General features: G+C 43.0%; 1 protein-coding gene across 1 annotated transcript; it reads left to right on the top strand.

Moving 5' to 3' along the window:
- The first annotated feature begins 841 nt into the window (after positions 1 to 841).
- On the top strand, positions 842 to 19,403 carry Hal (histidine ammonia-lyase). The gene is made up of 20 exons (XM_076853221.2): positions 842 to 1,088; positions 1,734 to 1,794; positions 1,899 to 1,926; positions 2,387 to 2,461; positions 2,560 to 2,632; positions 2,732 to 2,798; positions 3,048 to 3,085; positions 3,741 to 3,866; positions 4,308 to 4,447; positions 6,254 to 6,301; positions 6,934 to 7,081; positions 7,777 to 7,872; positions 7,968 to 8,026; positions 10,013 to 10,093; positions 12,250 to 12,315; positions 12,393 to 12,558; positions 13,280 to 13,414; positions 17,426 to 17,534; positions 17,634 to 17,703; positions 19,266 to 19,403. Exons 1-20 carry the CDS (start codon positions 842 to 844, stop codon positions 19,401 to 19,403), a joined length of 1,971 nt encoding a protein of 656 aa, XP_076709336.1.
- Positions 19,404 to 27,555: the final 8,152 nt, after the last annotated feature.

Raw genomic sequence — 27,555 nt, 5'->3', positions numbered from 1 at the left:
GGTAAAACAGCTCAGATATCCAGAACCAGGGTTTGTTCCTAGCCAGCTACTGCAAATTCTGCAGTGAGGAGATAGTCCCTTTGCCTTTGAAAAGGAGACAAAGGCCGATACCTCACTGGCTCTGAGCTAATAAGTCATAGATCTCCAAGCCATGGCCGTCCATTTGTCTAGGTGATGACCTTTACTTGTGAAAATGATCTCTGGCCTTTGCAGTCTTTTTTTTTTTGTGTGTGTGGAGCAAGAGCTTCAGAAGCACTTACCAGTGACAAGGAGTCGTTACTCAATATGTGTTTGTGGAATAAACAAATGAATGAAGATTGCCACACTCCCGGGTGTCACAATTGGCCAGCAGGATGCATTTTGCGGTTGAGTAATTCCAGATAAAGACAGGAACATAGTGTTTATAAGCTGCCCCCCAGTGTAGGAGAATGTATGAAAACAAGGCAAAAGGGAGAAACTGGGGACCCTGACCAGAGGGGACTAGTAGAAGGTGCCTGAAATCACCAGGGCGGGAGACCCTGGGCCTGTCTGCCCACAGGGCTGGCTCGCAGAAGGACAGGGTCTCAGCTGCCTACATCCCCATTTCCTGCACCTAGCTCAGTTTCAAAAATCCAAAGGGACACCTGGAGCCCTCAATAAATATTTGTCCACTTCATGAATGAGTAAAGGCGAGGGAGGGGGTGTGTTTTGAAAGCCCATCCTGGTCCTCCCGTCCTCCAGGCCAACCACACCCCAGCAGTCACAGCTGGATAAAAACTCTCCCTCCCAAGACTATCTCCGGGAAGAAAGAGCTCTCATTGCAGCGGCCTCACTGGGCCACGGGGACTGCAGGAGCGGAGCAATGCCCAGGTACACGGTGCACGTGCGCGGGGAATGGCTGGCGGTGCCCTGCACGGACCCACAGCTCACGGTGGGCTGGCTAGGCCGTGAGGCCGTGCGGCGCTACATGAAGAACAAGCCAGACAATGGTGGCTTTGCCTCAGTGGACGCTGTGCACTTCCTTGTGCGCCGGTGCAAGGGCCTGGGCCTGCTGGACAATGAGGATCTGCTGGAGGTGGCCCTGGAGGACAATGAGTTTGTGGAAGTGGGTGAGTGGCCTCAGGGGCAGGGAACAAACTGGTGGCCATAGAGCTGGACTTTGTCCTTATAGGGCCTGGAAGGAGGCTGTATTGTCACCCCCATTTCAGGGGAAATGATGAGAACAGGAGCACTTGTTGAGTGTTTGCTCTGGGTGGGCATCTGCCATGCCTCTGTGTGACAGGTCAGTCAGCTTCTTGTCCACCTTGGAGCCAGTAAATCAGTCAGCTATTCGTGCTGCATTCAGGCAGCTGGTAGTGACAAAGCCTAAACTTGAACTCAAGACGGAAGGCCTGAATCCCTTTGCAGTTACCAAATCATTTCAAAGGTTCTTTTGCCCTTGAATAGACTTCAGCAGGCTGGATCCCAGGAGCACAGAGGCATCCGAAGTTCAGATTTAAAAGGCAGCAGTCCGGAGACGGAAGGAGGTGGCAGGCAGATCTTGCACTTTCAATGTAAACACCTGGGGCTCTATCTCTGCTCTTTGCTCTCCTGTGCAATGATGCTAAGACCACTTGAAAGCCTGGGAAGTTGTTTTAAAGCAGCCGTTTCTATAAAATCCAAGGGCAACCCATAGGCCTTTCTTGGTTTAACAGCAGCCCAAACACGGCTGTAAACCATGGGCCATAAGGGCTCTATTTTGCTTGTCGTTTCAGTCATAGAAGGCGATGCAATGTCCCCTGACTTCATTCCCTCTCAGCCGGAAGGAGTTTACCTGTATCCTTTCCTGCAGGATCTTTGCTTAGCTCTGGGGGCCACTGGGACATAGTGGGGCCGAGGCTTTTCCATGCTGTCCAATCTTTTCCTATATCTGGCTTCAGATACAGCAAATACCGGGAGCCTGAAAAGGTAGGCTGCAAACCACTTTCCTTTAGGGCTTTCCCCAGCTCTGTGTAATAGGGAAAGGGAGCTTGGAAATGCATTACTATGCTTTTGCATTTCAAACCCTCCTTTCCTGGGCTTTTTTTTTTTTTTTTTTTCCTTTCCTGAACCCAGGATCTCCACATGCTGGGCACTGAGCTACATCCCCACCCCTTTTTATCTTATTTTGAAACAGAGTCTGGCTAAGTTACCCAGGCTGGCCTCAAACTTGCGATCCTCCTGCTTCAGCCTCTGGAGTAGTTGGGATTATAGGCATGCTCCACCACCTGGCCTCCAGCCTCCTCTTAAGCCAGCTGCTTTTAAAGTTAGAACATTGATGTTTTGCAGCAGTAATAAGATCTCTGGAGTGTCAAAGTTCAATCCTGCTGGAGGCTTCTTGTGAGAGTGATTAAGCTGTTCATACTCACTGAGATTCCCTCTTTTTCAGTACATTGACTTAGATGGGGACAGTCTGACCACAGAGGATCTGGTCAACTTGGGAAAGGGACACTACAAAATAAAGGTATGGGGGAGGAAGGGAAGGACATCCTTTGGCCATTTCCAATGAAGTTTTGATGCAGACACCTTCAAGGTGCTCAGTTATGACCAACGTTTTCCTAGCTCACTCCAATTGCCGAAAAGAAGGTACAGAAATCCAGGGAAGTCATAGACAGCATCATAAAGGAAAAAACAGGTATGAATTTCTCTTTATGTTATGAAATTCTTTTTATTGTCAAGAAAACTTCCAGCGTCTAATTGCATAATATCTTTTTTTTTTTTTTTTTTATTCTAGTTGTTTACGGCATTACTACAGGTTTTGGGAAATTTGCCAGAACTGTCATACCTGTCAACAAGCTACAGTAAGTTTGAAACTCACCTGCGCTCACCTTTCAAACACCCCTATCTTTGAAATTATTTTTCATCTAAGAAACTCACTGATGTTGGCCCCAATTTACAGATGAGCAGGGTGAGGCTTGGGTTAAATTGCATTATTAGTTGGTAGTGAAAATACCCTTCCAAGGATGTCACTCTTCTTGCCTTCATTTTCCCAGCTGGGGGCATGTTTTTACCTGGAGCAAGTTAAGAGAGTTTTTAACTTTCTCTTCCAGGGAGCTTCAGGTCAACTTGGTTCGTTCCCACTCTTCAGGTAAATTACCCGGAGCATGGGGTACCTCCAAGTTCTTGTTTGCTTCATGAATAAAATATAGCACGGTGTGAGTAATTTCGTAACAGCTGTGAACAGTTGTGTTCCCAGTGCATTCCAAGGACAAGGTGCTGGGGTGGAGGAAGGAAAAGTGATGGCATCAGATCAGATTGCCTTTAGGCTGAACCTCAGAAAAAGGAATGAGCCGGGTGGAGAAGGAGGTTGGGACTCAACCCTTCGGAGACGGTGGTGCATTCAGGAGAAGTGGGAACTCAGGGAATGAGTTAGGATGGGTGAGATGAGATGACAAAATCTCTCAAGACTCAGTGCCCATCAAACTGAGCCAGAGTTTGTACTGAGGAATCTGTGGGGGGTGGCAGTGGGGTGCTGGGTGACAATATTCTAAAGGTTTATGGGAGGCTGGGGTTCACTGAGGCATTCTAGGGAGGGAAATTGAAAAGGCAAATCTGAGGCTTTATCTTTATCTGGAAGCTGAGGCTTCAAGAAGCAAGACAGGCAGCAGAAAGAGCCAACCGGCCAGCTACAGAGAGCAGGGGGAGGCTGGGATGAGGAGGGAAAAGATTGGAGAGATGGAGGCAGCTGAGGGGTAGAAAAGGGTTTGGTTTCCTTGGGGAAAATGTCAATTCCGTTTTTGTAGGTGTTGGGAAACCGCTCAGTCCTGAGAGGTGTCGGATGCTCCTGGCTTTAAGGATTAATGTCTTAGCCAAAGGATACAGTGGCATTTCCCTGGAGACCCTCAAACAAGTTATTGAAGCCTTTAATGGTAAGAGATGAAGCCCCAGACCATCCTTCCACAGAGGCTGGGCATGGCTCACAAAGTGGACTTGATTGACTGGACGCTTCAGGGTCCGCTACGAAGACAAAAATCGGTTTGGCGAGAAGGAGGAGGGATGGGGCTAGGGGAGCAGAAGGAGTGACAGATATTCCTGTGAACTTTAACCCACCCAATGGCACCCTTCGCTTAGCACTTGGCATCTTGAAGACTAGCATGAGCCTCTTAAGTCTGCCCTTAAATTCAGGGACTAGACAGAACCTTCAACGAGGCTGTTCCTTAAGCCCTAGCTGTGCTTGAAGAATTGACTTTCTTTATGCCCTGAGATGATGCCACACTCAGTCTGGGGTGGGGGTGGTCTTCCCTGGCAAGGCCGGGATAACCAGAAGGAAGGAAGGGCCCTTAAGCCACTGATGGCCACCTCTCTTGCAGCCTCCTGCCTTTCCTACGTTCCAGAGAAAGGCACCGTTGGTGCCAGTGGGGACCTCGCGCCGCTCTCTCATCTTGCTCTTGGGCTCATCGGAGAAGGGAAGATGTGGTCTCCAAAGAGTGGCTGGGCTGATGCTAAATATGTAAGACTTTTACGACAACTTCCATTCGCGGTGTCTTCTCTAAGCTGGACGCCGAGTGCTCTCGAGGACTTTCTGTCACTTGATCCTTCGGACAGCCCAGTGAGGGAGTCACTGCTCTGCTTAATGTTAAAGATGAGATAAGCCAAGCTTAGAAGTCACACTAGTCGAGGCCATTGGCTCCCCTTCCCAACTGTCAGCCTCCTGGGTTTGGGGATCCCCTCCATGAAAAGGTGCAGCTGTCAGTGTTAACTAGGAATTGATTCTGCACCCATGAGACTTCTAGTGCCCTTTGGGAAGGTCACATACTGTCCCAGTTGTCTTTAGGAACTAGATTTACTAATGCAGGACGGTAGGCCATAGCACTGACTGTGTGGCCTCCTTCAAACTCCCTCCCTGGTGGCTAATCAGAAAAGTGTGTTTTCAATAAATCCGTGTTTCCTCATCCATCAATAAATTTCATCAGAACAGCCCAAGGTGTCCTTTACTGGGAGGTCCCCTAACAGTAAGTGAAAGACAAGGAGGGTCAAAGAGGGGGAAGATCCTCATGAGATTCTAGATCATCTTTCTTCTATGCAGCCCCCTCTTGACTGTGGACAGAGTTTCCCCTTCTACCTTCACACCAGGCATCCTGGCCTTTCTAAACAGCAAATCCAAGAATGTTCTGGTTAAAACCTATCATGCTTCCCATTATGCTCAGGATAAAGTCTAGACTTAATGTGGCTTCCGGGGTCTTGTTCCTCGTGTGATCCTCTAATCCCTCCTATCCAGGGTTCTTCCTTACAGACTCTAGAGGTTGCTTGCAGCTGGGGTGTGCTGGGTACTTGGCAGAGCCCAGCACAGTATCAGGCCTCCCCACCTGTCTCACTCCTATTTCTCCTTCTGGGAAGTCCTCTAGGAATCTTCTCTCTCCGCTCCTCTGGTCCCTTTCCTTACCCTTCACATCCCTCGTGCCCACCCTCTATGCTTTCCTAGCAGCTCACTGATCACACCCTCATGTACCCTGCACACTTCCTACATCTCCAAGGACTCCACATACCATTATCTGATTGCCCCTGAGCTTGTCTCCATCTTTCTACCCTCAGCCCCAGCCTAAGCCAGAGAAGAGAATGTGGCATGAGATAGGCGCTCAAATCTTCCTGTGAAATGGACCTAGTTAAGTAGTACTAGCATTATCTTTCTCTACTTCTTCTTTCTTCTTTCCTAAAGGGACCATATTTAGTGACTGTCTTTACTTTGTTTGTTTGTTTGTTTATTTCAGGAGAAGGCTATTCTTCCTCTTTCCTCCAAGATTCTGTCTCTATCTGGTAGAGGGGATTCCATTATCCCTTCTTCATGGACACACACATTTACCACCCAAGCCCTGTGCTGGGGTTCTGCCAGGGTTTAGAGAAAGGAGAGATGAGAGGTCCAGATTGGAGGCAGGGACAGACATACGTGCATACAGGACCCACCCAGCCTTAGCCTAGAGCATGTATGTCTGGAGCCAGCAATAATGAAAGTGAGTCAAAGGTGTAAACTGAACACAAAGATCTTAAGAAACCAAAATTCATTCTGTAGATGACAAGAGTCCCTGATTAAAGTACAAAAATTAATTGAAAGACCAGTCTGTCTTCGGACTAAAGAAGAGAAGTAGAGAATATGAGCAGAGCCAATTCCTGCAGGTCTACTCTTTTATAAGATGGGCTGCCTTGGCTCTGCCAAGTACCCTCTTTGGCCTTAAAGACCTTTTATTGGATTCCATGTGAAATCAGAAATGGGCTGGTGTTTCATTTGATAATCATTTTCATACTTTGGATCAATCTATAGGTCCTGGAAGCTCACGGATTGAAACCAATTGTTCTGAAACCGAAAGAGGTAATGAGACTCAAGGAAAATTTGTTTGCATTAACTAGTGTTCCTGTACCTACCATCTTCAGTGTTCAGCCAGTCTCACTAATCCTCTAAATCAAAGTGACTTACATGTTTGTTAGAAGTTGCTCACTAAAGAAAGAGCCTCTCCCTTTGTGAGCATTTAAGATTCTTCATGCCACAAATGCTTGGGGGGAATCTCCTAAACTTTAAATCTAGTTCTCTAAGGATTCCTAAGACATTCTCTCAGCCCTGGTCCCTTAGGATGCTCTAAGCCAAAAACTTGGACCAGAATTGTTTTAGGATGTCTCTCCTATCATGGCGAGAAACTGGAAGAAGGCAGCATAGTAGAGTCAAAGGTGGTGCTGTTGACCCTCCAGAGATGCATGGCTGCCTTGAGGATGGGGGCACTCAACGGGTATTCATCTCTCAGATTTGTACTAACAGTTTCACATATGACAGCGTGTGTTCCTCAATGGCTTCAATAAGCATTACTGCCCTGCACTTTTAGAAACATGGATAAACAGTTCAGCTGACTGGCTAATATTTCTCTTCCCAAAGCAAAAGATATGGAAACCACTTTCATTTAGGTTCATTATAATAGACACACTAGGAAACTTCTCTCTCCTCCCCCGAAGGGCCTGGCACTCATCAATGGGACGCAGATGATCACCTCCCTGGGCTGTGAAGCTGTAGAGAGAGCCAGTGCCATCGCCAGGCAGGCTGACATTGTGGCGGCCCTGACCCTGGAGGTGCTGAAGGGAACCACCAAAGCCTTTGATACCGGTCAGTGGGTTCTTCCCATCAGTGAGGTTCCTCCCCCAGAGCTGGTGGGGCAAGTCGGTGGCAGGTTTTAGGCATGGGAGTTGTGGGGGTAGAGAAGAAAGGGGAAACCCAGATACCCACGGCACACCCAGTTCTGATACAGCTTCCTCTGAGTTATGCCACACTTGAGCTTGCAATGACCATGTTTACAGATGCTGACCTTGGAAGTTAAATGACCTGCCCCAGATCACGTCGTGCATGTGTCAAACTGGGTGTTGTTTGAGGAATCTGTTTGCAGGACTTTAATAAAACTAGAGTTGAATCAGGATTGGTCTTAATTAGAAAAATTGGGAGAGAAAAACTAGAGGAGTATCTTATTGAGAAAGCAGAGAATTTTAAAAAGCCCCTATATAATAAGAAGTAGGGCAGAAAAATAATCTTAAATGAGGCCACTATTTGAGCTCCCTGCTATTATTAGCCCAGTTCTCTTGAGTATCTCCAGTTCAGTTCTTTGTAGAATCCACATATAGTCGGCACCTTAGTATTTTAAAGTACAAAATAGTAGAGTTGATAAGGAAAAATTTTGGTTTTGGAATTGAGTTTCTAACTTTGAGTGGTAGGGAAGGACTTCTGGGACTTTTGAGGGCCCCGCAACTTGGATGGTCCTGAGAGCAGTCTATTAATTTCTCAGATCTTTTCACCTTCCTCATTTCTAGACATTCATGCTGTCCGCCCTCACCGTGGGCAAATTGAAGTGGCTTTTCGGTTTCGATCTCTGTTGGACTCAGATCACCACCCTTCAGAGATAGCAGGTCTGGGCATGTTTATGTGAGGAAGCTTATTTGGTTGGGTGTTCTCTAGAAAGAATTGGTAACAGGTAACTTGTCTCCTGCTCCCTCTTCCACAGAGAGCCACAGGTTCTGTGACCGTGTGCAGGATGCCTACACCTTGCGTTGCTGTCCACAGGTAAGACAAAAAGCAAGACAGTCAACCAAGTTTCTTTTCTTTTCCCAAATTCAGCAGAGAAAATGGAAAAAGAGGTATTAGAAAACCATGTCATGGCCAATCATAATCCAGTTTTCTTTAGTACCTCTATGAAAAATTATGTGCATCATGCCTGCATTCTTCCAGTTACTAAAAACTTTCTACTCTCTGTGCTAAACCAGTTTCTTTGAATAGCTTTACCTTAACCTCCTTTCAGAGTCCAGCAGACAACTTGCTTTGTTGATCTAGAGCAACAACTCAATAGAGTTAAAAGAGTTTTGCTGGTTCACCTATTAGATAAACCTTAAACCAGCGGGTCAGGGATGTGTATAGGAGACCCTCTTCCATCTTTCAAAACTTAAGTGCCAAATAACTAAACTGTGGAACCAACCTAGATGCCCTTCAGTAGATGAATAAATAAAGAAAATGTGGTGTATATACACATGAAATATTATTCAGCATTAAAAGAGAATAAAAACATGGCATTTGCAGGTAAATGGATGGAGTTGGAGAAAATAATGCTAAGTGAAGTAAGCCAATCCCCCCAAAAACAAATGCCGAATGTTTTCTCTGACATAAGGAGGCTGATTCATAATGAGGTTGGTAGGTGGAGCATGGGAGGATTAGATAAACTCTAGATAGGGGAGAGGTGTGGGAGAGGAAGGGAGAGGGCATGGGGATAGAAAAGATAGTGGAATGAGATAGATATCTTTACCCTAAGTACATCTATAAAGACACAAATGGTGTGACTATACTCTGTGTACAGAGACACGAAAAATTGTGCTCTATATGTGTAATATGAATTGTAATGCATTCTGCTGTCATACATAACAAATCAGAATAATTTATATATATATATATATATATATAAAATTCAAGTGCCTGTCCATGAATATACCTTATCTGCCTCTTAGGTAAATTATCATAAATTAATATGTGAATCTTTAAAGTGCAGATGAGCTGCGCTGGCATTACGCATCCTGTTTTGCTGATTATATCAATTCCTATAAATTGATTGAGAGATTAACAGGCATTTCGAAAAAAATAAAATGTCAGTTTGTGCCAAGTTCAGTCTAAAGTATATTACTAAGTCCTTCTTAGAGTAAATGCCCTTATTTCCTTTTTCTCAGCAAATCTTATTCTGGGATATTTACAGGAAAGAATTGCCAAATGAATTGGCTTAAGAGCATTCTGATAGTCTTAAGAATGACAGCTAACTCTATGTGACAAGCACCACAATCAGTGTCTTCCAAGCATTAATGCCTTAATTTTAATTTTTCTATGAGATAGCTACTTTCTCCGATTTTATAGTAGGGAACTGAGAAACAGAGTTAAATACCTTGGCCAAGATAGCTCAACTATCTTGACATCTGGAAGAAGCCAGATGGCAGGCACTGCTATGAAGCAATATGGTCATCCTTGGCTTGGTGCAGGGTGGCTGCCTTACTTCTGAGTATCTTTTAATGTGATACCTTCGTGCTTCATAAACTTAACCTCCCTGGATAAAAGGCATCATCTGAATGATCTCTGTGAATCATGTCTGAGAGTTTGTCTGCATTGTCTTATTTATATCTCACACACGGTAAGGTAAGTTTCGTCATCTGTTTTCCATTTCTGCTTCAACTATAAACTTCAGTAACTTGCCTATGTGCTACCACGTTCTACCTGAAAGTAAAACCCCCTGGAATTGACATCCTTTATTTTACATCCTGCAGTTTTGTAATAGATTGTTCTGATGTAAATTCATATTATAATGAATTTATTCTAATTTGTTTCAATGAAAACTCAGAAGATTTAACCATGCTATTTTCCTGTTCTAAATGAATCAAGCTTGTCATGATTGTAAATTCAAACCACTTTTCTGGGGGAAATACTAAAGATGTTATCTTAGAACATTGTTTTCTTACATTAATGGGTTATATTATTTGATATGATTGTATTTATATTATTTATATGACTGTATTTCAGATCCATGGTGTGGTGAATGACACCATAGCGTTTGTGAAAGACATCATTACCACCGAGCTGAACAGTGCAACAGATAATCCTGTATCTTTTTGTATGTCTGCTGATCTGAATTTATAGAATACCCAGCTGGTAATTTTAGGATTGGCTTAAGCAGTCATTTTGCAGAGCATTTTAATGCTGGAGAAAATGCACAATTAACACCCTGAATGCAGTTCATTGTCTGGATTAGCAGATGATCACACAATACCTGTGCAAGGTTTCTCACAAGATGTTTGGTGTGTGTTTTCTGACAAAACTATCTTAGGATGTGTGTTTTAGATTCTCTCACATTGCTTCATAGTTAATTCAAACCCACACTAAATAATCCTCAGGATTATGGATCTCTCAACTCATCTCAAACAGTCCCCTTCCCCTCTGTCCACCAAGTACAATAGTAGTGTTCATGAACTCTACTGAATCTAATCTCATGCATCCATTCTTGCATGGTAGGGAAGAGGAAGGAAGGAAGGAAGGAAGGAAGGAAGGAAGGAAGGAAGGAAGGAAGGAAGGAAGGAAGGATTACCATTGAATTCCTGGATGAGGGGGAGGGAATAAATTTTTTTATTTTCTCAATGAATGACTTCATTATGATTTCTATATAGGCTAATAATTGGGAGTTCTCCTGAAAGAATATATGCTTCAATTTTTTATTGCAGATGTAGAGCACCTATTACATAGTGCTGGATACTATGGACATTAAAGTCTAATTGCTATAGTCCAATAGCCAACAGACAAACTCAGAACAACTACAGGACAATAGAACAAACTTAAGTCCTCAATGAGCGCAGAGATCAATGGCTACCAGGATTGAAAGAAAGGAGATCCCAAGGCCTGTGGTGGGGCAGGTTTATGGAGAAGAGCTGGAGCCAGGCCTAATCAGTTTCCAGTTGAGTGCATAGAAACAGTCACTCCAAACTTGACTAATTTAATGTAACACATGCAACACCAATTCTTTGAAGGTCAGACCCTTTCTCACACACAGTAAGTTCCCAGTTAATGAGTTGTCCCTCAGTTTTTGTGGGGACTCATTCCAGGACCTCCCCCAGCACTCCCATGGATACCAAAACTGGAAGATGCCAAAGTTCCTTTTATATAAAGGCATAGTATTTCGGATAAATTATGCACATCCTTATATGTAGTTCAAAACATCTCTAGAGTACCTTTAATACCTAATATAATATAAATATAATACCTAATATAAATAGTATATATAGTATTTACCATAATAGTGTATTGTAGTATTTAATATAATATGAATAATGTACTGTAGTATTTAGGGAATAATGACAAGAAAAAAGTATGTACACATTCAATACAGATACAATTTCTTTCCAAATATTTCCTTTCCTTTCCTTCCTTTCCTTTCCCCTCCTTCTTTCCCTCCCCCTCCCCCCTTTCTTTCTTGTAGTAGCGGGGATTGAACCCAGGGTTTGGTGCATATAAGGCAAGTGCACTGACCTACATCCTCAGCTCTCCAAATATTTCCAATTTGAGTTTGATCAAATCTTTAGATGCAGAATCTGAAGGTACAGGAATCGATTGTATTCTTTAGGAGGTGAAAATGAGCTCTTTGGAACCAGAAGTGTCTGCCTGGGTGCCTGCCGGTTTTTGAAAGGTTGGAATTATTTCTGCAAGTAATACTATTCAGTGAGTCTAAAGTTGCCTCCTACTTATGGAGTGGGAGGATCCATTCACTGCCAACTGTGGTTAGACACTGGAGGGCATAGGTTTATTGAGTAAAGAGTTTGAAAATTTTCCCAGCATCAATTGTTTCAGCTATTTTGATGGTCGCTCATCAGCCCAGTCTTCCATTCAACAGGTTCCTTCATGGAGCACAAACTCACAGTAGCCACTGAAGAAATAGGAATTTCCTTTCAAACAGGAATTCTGGTCTCTATTCTCAGTTTCAGCTTAAACAGTTTTTGAATGCAACTGCTAATCACCAGATTAGTACATTATGGTGCTTGGGAATCTCTGACCTCACAGAAGTCACAATTTCATACTCCATGTTTCTGTGGCCCCAATGGGTATACACAATTTACCTTTAATTTTTTTTTCTTTTGTGCTCCTTTATGTCAAGACTGTCTCTTTCCCTTTACCCCACATCTGTACAAGGGCCACTGCTTCAATGCTAAAAGTCAGCAGGTGGGGCAGGAGTTAGGCTTGAAGTTCTATTCCACCTTAACCTGTTTTCAAAGATGGTCTTTGCCAGTCGGGGAGAGACAATTTCTGGAGGAAATTTCCACGGTGAATACCCAGCCAAAGTAAGCTTTTGAAAATCACTCCCAACCCTGAAATACATATTCCAATAGAGGCCAACTAAACTGCAAGATTCTTTCAGGCCCTCGACTATTTGGCCATCGGCGTCCATGAACTTGCTGCGATTAGTGAAAGAAGAATCGAAAGACTCTGTAACCCCTCCCTCAGTGAGCTGCCTGCTTTCCTGGTGGCTGAAGGTGGTCTGAACTCTGGCTTCATGATAGCCCACTGCACAGCCGCAGCCCTTGGTGAGGACCTTGCCCTCTTGGAATTTAAGTTCCTTAAACTAGGTCCCTGATGCTTAAAGTGTAGTCCTGGGTGCTTGTTAGAACAAGGGGACCTCAGGGCTCAACCCAAACTCATTATCTGTATTATAGCAAGATTCCTATGACTTTAATGCGCACAATCAAGATTCAGAGGACCCAGTGAAGGCTTCCCTCACCTCCCAGAGATATTTCTGGCCAACACTAAGGCCTTATTTCAATTCAGAATGTCACTTATGTCATGCTGAGCATTTGGAACTGTTAAATATTTTTGCCCAAAACCTGTAGGACCAGCCTCAGCCCTCAGATGTCACACCTGAATTCTAATCTTGTCGCCTCTGCTTACATAAGCAGTCAAATTGTTTTCCAGTAACTGAACATGATCATCATTAGCTTTTTTCTCCAAGTCTCCAGGGCATACGAAATGCTTCCAGTGTTTTCAATTTGGCCTTGTAATATGAGAGTCTAAGCTCTTCATCCCTGCCTTATCTCAGAACTCACTAGAACTTTAGAGTCCTTCTCACTCTAGGGAAAAATTGACTTGCTTCCTTTTCCCAGAGTGATTTTGAACCATCTGGTGCTTGGGTCATGGCCAAGATCTCCAGGTGATGGTCTTCCAGGCTATGGAGACTTTGAGGAAGTCACATGTCATTTTGGTATTTAATCCTCCTGGGAGCACTTCTTAATTTGCACTGGTCTCTTGCAGTTTCTGAGAACAAGGCTCTGTGCCACCCCTCATCTGTGGACTCGCTCTCTACCAGTGCTGCCACGGAGGATCACGTCTCCATGGGAGGGTGGGCAGCCAGGAAGGCCCTCAGGGTCATCGAACACGTGGAACAAGGTAACACGCTTGTGAAATATTATGTTGGTGGTTCTCAGAGTGAGATCTTCCCCACCACCAGCAGCAGCAGCAAGGATTGGAAACTCATTAGGAAATGCAGGTTCTAAGGCTCCCTCCCAAACCTGCTGAACCAGAAACTCTAGAGAGAGGACAGGAGCAACTTCTGTTCGAAGATTCTTCCAGGTGACTCTGATGCTTGTGAGAATTATAAACCAAGGAACTATGCCAAGATCAACTGGTTCCTTGGATTTTTAAAAACGAAACCTTAAAAACACACTCAGAACTGGAGCGAATAGTACCATGAACCCTTGCACACTTCACCCTGACTCAACAGTTAAAACAATTGCTTCATTTTTTCTTTTACTTTTCCCAAATTATTTTCAAGCAAATCCCCAATGTCATATCATTTTATTCCCATATCCTTTCTCTCTTCAATATGAATGCTTTCCTATCTACCAAGACGCCATTATCACATCCAACACCATTCAGTGTTAAATCCTGGAGTCACCACCAAATGCAAATTCAAAATTTCCAAGTTACAGTGTCTCAACTTCTTTATGGTTGGTTTGTTCAAGTCAGGATCCAAGGACCATGTTTTAAATTTGGTTGTCATAATTTTAAACAACTTCATTTTTTTTTTTGTACTGGAGATTGAAGTCAGGGGAACTAAATCACTGAGCCACATCCCCAGCCCTATTTTGTATTTTATTTAGAGTCAGGGGGTCACTGAGTTGCTTAGTGCCTCACTTTTACTGATGGCTTTGAACTCATGATCCTCTGTCCAGTCTCCTGAGCCACTGGGATTACAGGCATGCGCCACTGTGCCCAGCTTAAACTTCTTTTAATCTATAAAGTCCTTTGTTTTTTTTTCCCCTTGTGCCTTTAACTAATGGAAAAGTCAGGTTAGTTTTCCTGTAGAAAGACTGACATTCTGGATTTGCCTGTTGGCTTCCTTATGGTGTCACTTTTTAAAAAATCTTTTTATTCTAATTTGCTATTTATGACAATAGAATGCATTGCAATTCATTTTACATATATAGAGCACAATGTTTCATATCTTTGTTTGTATACAAAGCATATTCACACCATTCATGTCTTCTTCATACATGTACTTAGGGTAGTGATGTCCATCTCATTCCACCATCTTTTTTTTACCCCCTTGCTCCTTTCCTCCGCCTCCCTCCCCTTTGCCCTATCTAGAGTTTGTCTAATCCTCCCATGCTCCCCCTCCCAACCCCACTATGAATCAGCCACCTTATATTGGACACAGCCACATCAATGTTTATTGCAGCACAATTCACAATAGCAAAACTGTGGGAACCAACCTAGATGCCCTTCAGTAGATGAATGGATAAAGAAAATGTGGTATATATATACACAATGGAATATTACTCAGCAATAAAAGAGAATAAAATCATGGCATTTGCAGGTAAATGGATGGAGTTGGTGTCACTTTTAACTTGTCATTTGTCCCACGCATTTCCTATACATTGCAGTTGAATATAAAGACTTACTAAGATTTAGGTCCAACTTGTGTGACAAAGCAACATCACAGAGACAGCTATGATAAGTAACCCTCTGCTTTCTTAATCATTGCTTGTTTTGTTTTTTTAAAAAAGAGAAATTGCCTTCCTCTAGATATTATCCTCTTAATTTCCTAAGTTTATGCAATAGTATTTCATAAATACTATTGGCTGACCAAAGAGCAGAACTATATTAAGATAAATGTAAAAATTGAATATTGTTTTTTAGGGAGGGGATAATAGCTGTTTTGAGATATATTCACCTATCTTACAATTTACCAATTTCAAGTGTACAGTTAGGGATTTTAGTGTATTCACAGAGTTGTGCAACCATCACCATAATCAATTTTAGAACTTGCTCATCAACCCAAGAAGAAACCTCGGCCCCTCTGGCTGTCACATACCCATTCTTCCTACTCCTTCTACTCCTAGGCAACCACTGATCTGCTTTCTGTCTCTATAGATTTATTTATTCTTGATAATTCGTACCAGCAGAATCATACAATATGTAGTCTTTTTTGACTGACTTCTCTCACTTAGCCTAATATTTTCAAGATTCATAAACATGGATGAAGTGTTGACCCATGCTATAGGTCAAATAATGTTCTATTGTATGGATAGGTCACATTTTGTTTATTGTTTCATCAGTTGAGGACACTTGGTTTGTCTCTACCTTTTGGTTCATATAAATAATGCAACTGGGAACCTGTACAAGTTTTGTGTGGGCAAGTCTCCACTTCTCTAGAGTGGAGCCCTGGGTCAGATGCTAACTCTGCATCTGTCTTTTTGAGGAATAGCCAGAGTATGTTCCAACATGGCAGCACTGTGTTACATTCCCACCAGCAGTGTTTGAGGGTCCGATTCCCCCACATCTTCACCAGGACTTGTTATTGTCTACCACAGTGCATTTTGAATGTTCACTCTTCAGATGTTTCCCCCACCGCACATGTTGCTTGGACCAAAAGGCCTAAATAGTTGTCTTTATCTATCTTCTTGTCTTCTCTCCATTTCATCAGCAAATCAACCCTACCTTCCAAAGATAACAAAGCAAGACTGGCACTTTCTATTTAGTCTCCTTGTTTTCACTACGGTTCCTTGGCAGTCAACACACACAACAAAGCAGGGTGAACTTTGACAAACATAATTGAGAACATACCATGCCCCTGCTGAAAATCTGCCAGTTAACTCCTAGGGCTCAAAACAAAATCCAACCCTGAGTGCAGTCCACGAAGTGGTTTGGGTTCTGTCTCTCATTGCCTCTTCTCTTTATCACATCTCTACTCTGGAGCTACAGTTTTGCCTTGTACCTGCCAATGAGCACATCCTTCCCTCTGTACCTTCCTGGATCTTCTGGACTTTGCTTGGTTCCCTTCTTCATTTAATCTAGGTGGTTGATCAGCTTTTATCTCCGATGCCTTCCCCATCAGCAATTGCCATTCTTTCTCCATTGTTCTAATGGAGCTTGAATAACTCTTCTATACTTAGGTCTATTCGTCTTTCCCCGTGAGATTCAAGCTCTCTGAGGGCAGGGATCTTTGTTTGGGTCACATCCCTGAATGAGCCTGGAACTCATAATAAAGGGCCTGCTATAGACTTGACACATAAATGATAGATCTAGCTCATCCAGTGTTCTGTCCATTTATATCAGGGAAGTGCAATTGGGGGGAAAATGGCAGTTCGTATTTCAAGCATGTTCATTACTGAAGTTTGTTTTGATTACAGATATTTAACAAATACTATAAATCTTGGAATCCACTGGTGCTATATATAAAGTATAAGATAAAAACTTATCTATTTATCACCTACTGATTATTTTTTGTACAGGTAACTAGTGGGAGCATGGAAAGAAAATATGCCCACCTGGTTGGGGTGGACATGCATCTACCACTTCAGCACAGTGGGTTAAACAGCGAATGAGATATACTTGGCTTCTGCCCTCCTGGAAGTTAAAGTCTAGACAGAAAAGCAAATATTGGACAACTTGGCAACTCTTTGTAGCATTTAAGAAGATTCTAACTAAAGAATAGAGCTGTAGGGGAATATAAATGAACATCTTGATGAAATGTAGACTGACTTAATAGGTTTGGGATCCAGATCAGGATTGGGTATTCTTTCTGACTTCCTGTCCTACCCATGAGACACAAATCCAGCCAACAAACCTTGGTTGGAAGATATGAGTGGGGGAAATGTCCGTTTTCATTAGTATGGCTTACAAAAGCTTCCTTACCTTTCCAGGTAAGGAAGTCTCATAATCTATCCAGGTAAATGTCTCAATTATCCCCTTCTCACCGTTAAAGATACTTCCCAGGGGTTAGAAAAGCAGGTTTAAAATGACAATTGATACCAATGCAAGTTCATTCCACCAGTAGACAAAGAACCACTACCTGTTAGTTAGCTATTGATGACTGTTGACTTTGGATGATTTCTCTTCTTCAAGCAGGACGTCAGAAGGCTTTAATCAGCCGCTGTCTTGGCATTTTTGTTTTAGTGCTGGCCATTGAGCTCCTTGCAGCCTGCCAGGGCATAGAGTTCCTTCGACCCCTGAGAACAACCACTCCACTGGAGAAGGTCTATGACCTGGTGCGCTCTGTTGTAAGGTAAAGTCAACAGGTCCCTGGAAGTTACACCATTTCAGAACTGTGAACCTTGGCAATACCAAATGTTTGGCTGGTGGACTGATATGCTTTTCTCTGTAGGCCCTGGATAAAAGATCGCTTCATGGCCCCAGACATTGAGGCAGCACACAGGCTGCTCCTGGAACAGAAGGCAAGTTGGTTACTTGGATTATTTCTTAGTTTGGGGTTGCTGTGAGAAAGCAAAGTGAGAGTGGAGAGAGAGAGAAACATTGTCTAATTCTACTTTGTCCTGGATTCCTTGGAAGTGAACACAAAGGTATGGAGGCAACTTGAAAAGCCATGCAGAAGCCATTTGATAACCAGTGTCTCAAGTTGCACCCAAACATTGATTACCTAAGGCTTGGAAACTGAAATGAGTTTTTAAGAGTTTTGAGACCGATATTTGTGGTGAGAAAAATTAGATGAAAGGTTCATAGGCCATCCCCCCCCCCCTCCAAGATGTCCTCTTTCATTCAAAAGTACTTTCTCTTTCTGGTGATGTTGGCAAAACTACCCCCACCAGGTGCAAGGGCTTTATAGACCTGGGGGAAATTAAGTCCCAGGTTTTTATTTCAAAGGGGCTTTGAGATCATGTGGCACTCTGGTATGTCCTTACCTCATCTTTCTGGGTGGGTTATAGGTTTTCTTTGCCACTTATTTTCCTCTGGTTACATTGACCATAGAATTAGAAGATTGATATAGCTGCCTAGCATGCTGATTCATCATAAATATCATACATATATTAAACTTTTTAAAATAATTTGTGAGTATCATGTGTTCCCTAAAATCACTTGATTCCTCCCCAAATAGTTGCTCTGCTCCAGGAAAACAAATTTTCTCTTTGATCCTTCTGCCTGTCATTTCTAAGTGCACCTGGTACCCTGTTAGGGGAAGCCACTCGCCCAATACCCACTTTAGTGCTAGGTGAAAGGTGTATGTAAGAGGAACTCTCTGAAAGGAGGCAATTTCTAAGGTCAGAGAGTTCTTGGCTGTCAGTGATAATGAGAGAAAAAGCAGCTGCAAACAAAAAAAAATGGGTTTCATAACTTGAAAAGATGTTATGCTTCAAAGAGAATAGGTTGATGGATGGAGGGGGAAACTAAGCCAGGATCTGAGGCAACACTTCTCAAACTTGAATGTGTACCTGAATCTCCTGGGTATCTTGTGAAAATGTATGATTCAGTAGTTTTAGAGCTGAGCAATAAGATTATGACCTGTCTCAGGTAACACTGATGGGGACGGGCACAGGCCATACTGGAGTAGCAAGAGCACTGTGGCATGGAGGTAGAGCCATGGGAAATTCCAATGAACTGCCTTTTATCATTTAAGACTTCTTTAAAAAGCACAAGGTCATGGTGCACCCTTGAGCAACCATCCTTGACTATGCCCGCATTGAATTTTCTAGGTTCTATTTGTTGTCTGCTTTGCTTGCTTGTTTTGCTTTGGAAGAGAAAGCAGCGTAACACCTTCAAAACCTTATAAATGTTTTGGACTTTGTATTTTTAAAGGCTTTTTATACTGTCAGCAACTAATACATGATCTGCTTGACATAGATCATGTATCAAATGGCTCAAAATAAAAGCAGAGGGGACAGCCACTCAGCCTAGGTCTAGCCAGGCATACAGGATATTTTGACTTGGGGAGAATTTGATGTCTAACAGCTTGTGGAAACAGTGTTGTTGATCTTTCAACTTCCTCTGTCCTTGTGCTCAGGTTTGGGACGTAGCTGTTCCCTACATCGAGAAATACAGAATGGAGCACATTCCAGAATCAAGACCTGTTTCTCCAACAGCCTTTTCACTGGAATCTCTACACAAGACCACCAAAATCCCAGAGTCCGAAGATCTTTAATGGCTTTGTCAGATCAGCTTAGCAGATCAGATGGCCTTAGCTGAACACAAAACAAGTACCACGCTGAGGGAAAACCTGAGAACTTTCCTAGGTGGATCAGTCTATTATACACTGCAGATATCCTGGGTCCTGCTCTGGCTAAGCCAGTGGCATTATTACAGATGCTAAGTCCAGCCCTGTGTTCCCATTGCCATGGCTTGAGATGTTCCAGGTGTCCTCAGGTGGAAGGACTTTTCTTTCTTTCTTAACAATATCATTAGGCTACTTATTCTCAAGAATAGCCACAGTTGCAATGGGTCTGTTTTTATCTCTTAGTGTTAGATGAACTCAATTGGAAACAGATTGACAGCATTTAAAAAAAAAAAAAAAAACTTTGTTGGCAAATCTTATTATTTTTTTTAATTCACTTCCACAAGCTAGTTGACTTTCTTTAGTTGATTGTACTATGCTGTATGACTAATTTTCTTATTATGCCCTCCTAAAGAACCATTTTAAGTCATAATTTGTTCTTAAGGTGCTATTCCTTTTATTAGTTTAATTGAAGAATAGTCCATAGGTTTTTTTAGCAGTTAAGTACAGAGGTGGTAAAAACCACCCACAAGGAGTTTTATATGGAAATGAATATAAAGTTAAGAAATGAATATAAAGATTGCTATTTGGGTGGCCCTTATTGTACTGTGTCTTTCATGTTTATCAAATATCATTACGTATATCTCTTAATTGTTTACTCATTTGCTCAAGCTGGAGTTTGAAATTAGTATCTATTCACAGTTGATAGTGACCCTGCTAAAATGACTCCTCATTTCACAGATAAGGAATCTGTGGAGGTTGACCAACCCCCTCCCTCTAATGGTAATCATTAAAGTTAAGCCCTGCTGACAAAGGTCAGACGGGGCCCTAGGATGTATTACTCAATGTGTTTTCCCCTCAAGAAAATAAAGGACCTTCTGGGGAGGCCTAAGTGTCATTGTCCAGGGAAAGAGTGGGTCAGATGATTTCTTGGCCTCCCAAGGCTAAGATCTGTGACTTTGCACCCATCTGTACAAATGTGTGCAAAGCACTCCAAGTGCTGGCTCTGAGGACTGTAGCTGGGAAAGAAAAGGACAGTTTTCCCAGCTTGAGGACAACCTATAGTGCGCCCAGAGGTGTGGTTCACAGTGGGCTCCTCAGTCTTGATTGTACCTGTCCAGAGGAAAGGTGGAGATCCTAGTGAAAACTGCTGAAGCAAAACGTGTGCTGAGGTACTTGTCTACCTAGCAGTTGTTCTTGGTGCTGTTCTTTGCTAAAAATGGAAGTTTACACTTTACACAAATGAAGTTTACTCATTCTTATACACAAGCTGCAGTTGAGCCAGTAAACCACAGCAAATGGCTGCCCTTCACTCCAGTTTGGGGAGTGCTGGACTCTGTCCACCCCTGAGGTCCTTTGGGGCACAAGGGCATTTGATGCAACTCTGTTAGTAGCTGACGTCACCTATCTTCAAGAGACTTTCAAGGTAAATATGGAATAAACGGTTTCAGTGGTCTTGTTGTGGCTTTATTCTTACGTCTGTTATTGGGGGGATGGGGAGATGTTTGCACATGTCCTGGTGGCCAAAACAAGCCACGTACGTGCTGAGCCCAGCGTCAGTTTGAGAGAATGATACTCAAGGGCATGGGTGTGTGATTTGGCATGATTCATGGTCATTATCTACCACTTGCATAAAATCCAATAAATATTTTAAAAGAGATACTTTTCATACTGGTTAAAACTCACATCTTACTTCTGGGACTGGTCAGCAGATGTATATCTTTTTATTAAACATTATGACTCTCTCATTAATAGTATTATCATTTTGCTATTTTGGTTACCTTCGTTGAAGGTACTAATTCATTAAATGTAAACATTGAAAATATACTCCTTTCCCTCCAGAAAAAAAGAAAAAAGTTGGAGGACAGTCTTTCTGTCTAATGGGGTGGGCCTGATTAGTCTAAAGGTGATCCTGTTCCCTTTGCTTAGTGTAATAGGTCAAGAAAGGGCTGGAACAGATAAGCACATTGGCACACAACTGTCATCCCAATGACTCAAGAGGCTGAGGCAGGAGGATCAAAAGTTTAAGGCCAGCTCAGACAATTTAGCAAGATCCTGTCTCAAAATAAAAAGAGTTGGGATTGGAGGATGGCGATAGGGTACTGCTGAGCTCAATCCCCAACACCACAAAAAGAAGACAATGGGTAAAAAAGACTGGGATGGCAATTTGGGTCAGTGAGGTGGAAGAGATTTATCAGAGGCTTATGAGAAAGTGTTTCTCTCTGAGAGCCACGGGAAGTCATCTTTCCCCGCTCCTGCTTGACCTAAATGAGGAGACACAGAGCGATAGCTATCAACAGCCAGCCAGACCCAGGGCATTGTAGGAAATCAGAGCAGAACAGAGGGAAGAGAGGAATGTGGGTCTTCCACATCACTGAGCTGCTGGGGAAACCAGTCCTGAAGTCTGCCCAGCCTCTGAATTTCCAGTGGTGAATGAAGAAGCTTCCTTATTTTTAAGATGATTTAGTCAAGGATTTGATACTCGTCGCCATTGGCATCCTCAGCCTCTGCGCATGAGGGGCTGAGCCAGGCTGTGGTGGGTCACCTAGCACACGTGGTCCTGTCTTCAAAGACTCTTCCACCTAGTTGAGGACCTACCATGGCAACTGCCATATCCCAGAGGAAGGAAGAACAACCTCAGCTCCACGGAATCAGCAGGGAAGAGGCGACTGAGCTGGATTTGCAGGAGAAAAGTCAGGGAGGCATTCACGTCAGGACACCACTTCCGTGCTTGGCCAGTGTCTAAACGAGTGGCTTTGGTCATGATTTATAGGCTAAGCCCGGGAGCAGATGAGAAAAAAAACAATGGCAGTGTGTCGACACACCAGGGACAGCAAGGGCGTGCTCAGGAGCCTGGTCATGGAGAGCATAATTAATGCTCATGGAACAGTAGGGGAAGCCAAATGATAGCACGGAACACCTCTGAGTGTGCATGAGCAGGGACAGAAGGCTGGACTCAGTGGTAGTTTCCATCACCTGGGGACCAGGTGCCCCATGTCTATCGCAGCTTCTGCAGGAAAAATTGGGGGAGACAAGAGGCGGGCATTTTGGCTTTATCCTTCAACCTCTTACTATTGGAAAGGCCAAGAGGCTTGGGACTGGTGGGAAATCCAGATTTAAATAATGCCATCAGTATGTTCCATTAGAGTGTTAGTCTTTTAAGAGAATAAACTCTTAATCCTGCCTGGCATTGATTCTATTTTTTAATATCCATCTATCTTGCTGCTCTAATTGGGTTATATATTTCCTGAAGGCAGTGCCCAACTTAGGACCAGAAGTTCAGAGATGGAAGGAATCCAACCTCTTCATTTGACAGAGAGATAAAGAGTTCAAGATGAAATCAAAGCCCAGATTCGTGTCTCCTTTAGCATGTCATTTAGCTTGCCTGTTCCTCACAGCATCTAACGTGTGCATCCTTATCTCACTAGAACTGATATGGACCCCAAACAAGTGACAATTGGTTCTTAGCAAAAAAAAATTCATATTATAATGAATTGTGGTCCTTCAAGTTTTACCCTCCCTAACACAATTTTCTTTCTTAAAGGGAAATTTAAATTTTCTGATAATTTAAAAAGGTTTGAAAGAGCTGCTGTTTTTAGCTCAATGAAGCACACGCTAGGGATTCTCACATCTTGCTGAGCCATCTGATACCTTCTACTCTCTCCACCAAAGAATCTGATCAGCTTTGTAGCTGAATCCATTCATACAACAAATATTTGAGGGCCTACTATGTGCACCAAAGCCAGATTAATCTTTTTTTATTAGTTACACATAACAGTACAAGGATCTTGACATATCATACATTTGAATTAAATGGGTATAATTTTTCATTTTTCTGAGTGTACAGGTTGCAGGATCACATTGGTCATACAGCCACGTATATTTTTTACAAGACTCTCGTCCTTGTACTACCCTGTGCAAAATCTTTCAGTGACTTCCCCTGGCCTTTAGAATGAAGTTTCAACAGGTCTCTTGAATCCTCAGAACACTTCACGACTTTCCACACCATTGTAGAGCCCTTCTGTCTCATCAAAAGGCTCCCCAAACTTCCAAGCCAAGCAAAGCTGCCCTTCCCCACCCCATTCAATTGTTTCTCTCTTTGTTTTTACTTTTACACTTTACTTTCTCATGAGCATCATCCTTTGACATTTTATTAAGAAATTCATATGCTCTGTCCCACTCACAAGTAAGCGTTTGCACTGCATCCTGGGTGGGCAAGCTTAGTAGCGTTTTGACTTTTTGTTTTGGCACTGAAGATTGAATCCAGGGTCATACTACAGTGAGCCACATCCCCAGCCCTTTTTATTTTTATTTGGGACAGGGTCTCATTAAGTTTCTTGGGCCCTCACTAAGTTGCTGAGGCTGGCTTCAAACTTGCCATCCTCCTGATTCAGCCTCCCAAGTCACTGGGTGCCTCTGTGCCTGGCTTAACAGTGTATCTTGATCAATAATTTTCACTGTCACTATCTAGGCTTCTGCAGTCATTCACTAATCCATTCACTGATCATCTGTCACTACACTGGATTCTGGGGGCATGACAAGGTCGTAGCTTTGTGACTTCACCATCAAATGGGAAAGAGTTAAACCACAGGGCGATAAAGGCTAGAGAGGTGTGGGAGCATCGGGGAGGGGCAGCCAGCTCCAGCATCCCCCGCTAGAGAAGCAAAGTACAGTCATTTCCCCTTACACGGTTTTGCTTTCTGTGGTGTCAGTTACCTGCAGTCCACTGTGGCCTGAAACTATTAAATAGAAAATTCCAGAAATAAATAATTCACAGGTTTTAAGTTGTGCTGCATTCTCAGTAGCATGATGACATTTCAAGCCATCTCACTTCACTCTGCCTGGGACATCCAGGTCATCCCGCTGCCCAGCATGTCCACACCGCCCCTCAGCAGGCTTCTCAGTGATCAGTCCAGCTGTCCTGGTATTACAGCACTTGTGCTCAGTCAAGTGGCCCTTATTTTATTTAATCCTGGCCCCAAAGTGTAAGAGTAGTGATGCTGGCAATTCAGATGTGCCAAAGAGAAGCTGTAAAGTGCTTCAAATGGAAAAGTAAAGAACAATAAAATTTTTTTCTGTAGTGGGGAGGGTACTGAGGATTGAACTCAGGGCCACTTGACCACTGAGCCACATCCCCAGCCCTATTTTGTATTTCATTTAGAGACAGGGGCTCACTGAGTTGCTGAGTGCCCCCACTTTTACCGAGGCTGGCTTTGAACTCACGATCCTCCTGCCTCAGCCTCTTGAGCGGCTGGGATTACAAGCGTGTGCCACCACGCTCGGCAGAACAATGAGATATTTTAGAGAAAGACCACACTTATGTAACTTTTATTAACTTATTGTTAAAATTTTTCTTTTTTTATTGTTATTCTCCTCACTTGCCTAATTTATAAATTAAACTTTATCACAGGTATGAATGTATGGGGGGAAAATAAAAACAGTGCCTGTATGGATAGGGTCTTGGTACCATTAGTGGTTTCAGGCCTCCACTGGGGGTCTTAGCACATATCTCCTCTGTGGATCCAGGGAGACACTGCATCCCAGGCAGAGGGAACAGCGCTGCAAAACCCAGAGCAGCTGACTCGAAAGATGTGTCTGAGGAAGTGCAAAGACCCGTGGGACCAACCGGGGCCTACAGCCCAGTGTGTCTGGGACTTTAATGGGCACGAGAAGCACCTGGAGGCTTGTGAAGGTGCAGATTCTCATTCAGCAGGTCTGGGGTGAGGTCAAGGTCCTGCACTTCTAGTAAGCTCCCAGCACACAGCCTGGGAGGACCGAGTTGGTTCAGGTGGGCACCCTCTTCTGCTTTCACTTGAAAAAGATATGAATTCTCTTTTTGTTTAGAGTGATCACCTCCTAGCAGGTGTTCTCATTGCTTAGCTGAAAGGGTATAATCCTGTGTGACTTGGGTCCCAGGGCAGATCTAACATTTAGTTTAGGCTTTTGTCTCTATCTTCAAGATTCTTTCACCCATCACATGATGGCCAAAGGCTCAAAGCCTCTGATGCAGGGACAATGATATGCAATGTTACCCTTAACCTTCCCACCAGGAAGGGGCACTGCTGTGGTTTAGACATGGTTCGTCCTGGAAGGGTCTGTGTGCTGGAAGCTTGTGAGAGCAGAAGCCAGAAAGAAGATATGCTGGATAGGGCGGGGACCAGCATTGCAATAATTCCAGGCTTCTTACCCCATCATGCCCAGCTTCCTGTACAAAGTATCTGATGAGCCAGACAGCAGGTGACCAAGCACATGAACTGCTCCTGACCAACGTCCTGATTGGAAAGGGGAAACATGATTGCTGAGAGTCTCACTCTAATTGGATGCAGAAACTCCTCTCTCCAAAAGTCATTAGCGAATAGCTTTAAAGGTCCCATCCAGCAATGCCATAAAAATCCCCAGACAGCAGCAATTCAGTGGCCACCCACCCGGGACCCCTCCCTTGTGGAAGCTCTGCTCTTTTCTGTTTCAAAAACAAATTGTTACTTTGCTCTCACCCTCCATTGTTCCCGAGACAAAGAACCTACACCTTGTGTGTCTCTCTAGGTCCTCACTGTGGCAATGTTGGGATGTGGGACCTCTGGAAGGTGGAGCATAATGGGAGGTCTTTAGGTCATCTAGTGGTGAGTCCTTGAAAGAAATAAGGCCTTTCTCCTGGGACTCTGGCAAATTCTTGCAATGCCATTATTATAAAAGCCTAACCTTGGCCTCACACAGTCCCTCTCTGGCTCCATGTATCCAGATGGGATTGCTTCCTCTCATACAAACTCCCACCACTGCAACCTGCCATGAGTTGACACAGCCAAAGGGGACCCCTGCCAGAACCCATGCCATACTCAGAACTTTTCAGCAATCAAAATTCTGATCTAAATAAGCCTATTTTCTTCAAAGTAGCATACCTCAGGTATTTCATTTTAGTAACAAAAACTAATATGGGCATTTTGATTTGGTTTATACTGAATACGGTAAAGTCTCTCTAATTCAGACTCTGTTAACCTAAATTTGGTGATAATTTGGTATTTAATGTTTACTTGACAAATTAATTTTTATAAATAGGACAAAATTTGACAATTCAGCTGTGGTTATAAAGCTAATGTAAACATTTTAAAAAGATTTCAGTAAACTCACATGGCTTAAAAATACCCATTTATATAAATAATCATTCACTCTGCAAATGATTTTGCAATTGGTTTGTTCAACTTTGTTAAAACAAAACTCGGATGGACAATACAGTGATCTACTCCCAGGGCTGTAAGGAACAATAGTAATAGCAACAGCAAATATTTATTGAGAGTTGTAAAATGTTTTTAGGGACTAGTGAGAATCAAAGACTTAACAATTTTTAAAAACTACATTATTGGGGTTGACCAAAATGCAAAAGGCTCCTGTATCCCTGTGTAAACGGAGGAATCTTGAACTCTGCCATGACACTTCATGGCTAGGGTTGAAAATACAGTATTAATGGAAGGACATCTTTCCCCGGGGACACTAGTTATCTGAAGAGCATCTAGAAAGACAAACTGTGTAAAGAGAGAAAATACTATTTGCCTGTTAGAAAAGGCTATATTTTTAGCTCAATTTGGGGCACATCACTTGGATTTGCTTCCATCCCACAATGTTCACCAAATATAATATGAATGCAGCCACGTCAATGTTTATAGCAGCTCAATTCACGAAAGCTAAACTATGGAACCAATCTAGGTGTCCTTCAATAGATAAATGGATAAAGAAAATGTGGCATATATATTCAATGGAATATTACTCAGCTTTAAAGAAGAATGAAATTATGGCATTTGACAGTAAATGGATGGAGTTGGAGAATATCATGCTAAGTGAAATAAGCCAATCCCCAAAAACCAAAGGCTGAACATTTTCTCTAATATGGGAATGCTAATTCACAATAAGGCTGGGGGCACTAGATAAGAATAGCATTACCTTAGATTAGGTAGAGGGAAGTGAAGGGACGGATGGGGTGGGATGTGGGGATAGGAAAGATAGTAGAATAAAACAGACATTATTACTTTAGATATATATGACCAATATGATTCTACAACATGTACACTCAGAAAGATGAGAAATTATATCC

Source organism: Callospermophilus lateralis, chromosome 4 (assembly GCF_048772815.1).
Source record: "Callospermophilus lateralis isolate mCalLat2 chromosome 4, mCalLat2.hap1, whole genome shotgun sequence".
Taxonomy (NCBI): domain Eukaryota; kingdom Metazoa; phylum Chordata; class Mammalia; order Rodentia; family Sciuridae; genus Callospermophilus; species Callospermophilus lateralis.
The sequence above is the reverse complement of the archived record's forward strand: the minus strand, read 5'-3'. Positions and strand labels throughout refer to the sequence as shown.

Excerpts from the sequence above, each read along its gene's own strand:
- Hal (XM_076853221.2), top strand. The coding sequence starts at position 842 with ATGCCCAGGTACACGGTGCACGTGCGCGGGGAATGGCTGGCGGTGCCC. Across the intron at positions 3,867-4,307 it reads AGTTATTGAAGCCTTTAATG|CCTCCTGCCTTTCCTACGTT; the intron begins GTAAGAGATGAA and ends CCTCTCTTGCAG. Across the intron at positions 4,448-6,253 it reads GCTGGGCTGATGCTAAATAT|GTCCTGGAAGCTCACGGATT; the intron begins GTAAGACTTTTA and ends ATCAATCTATAG.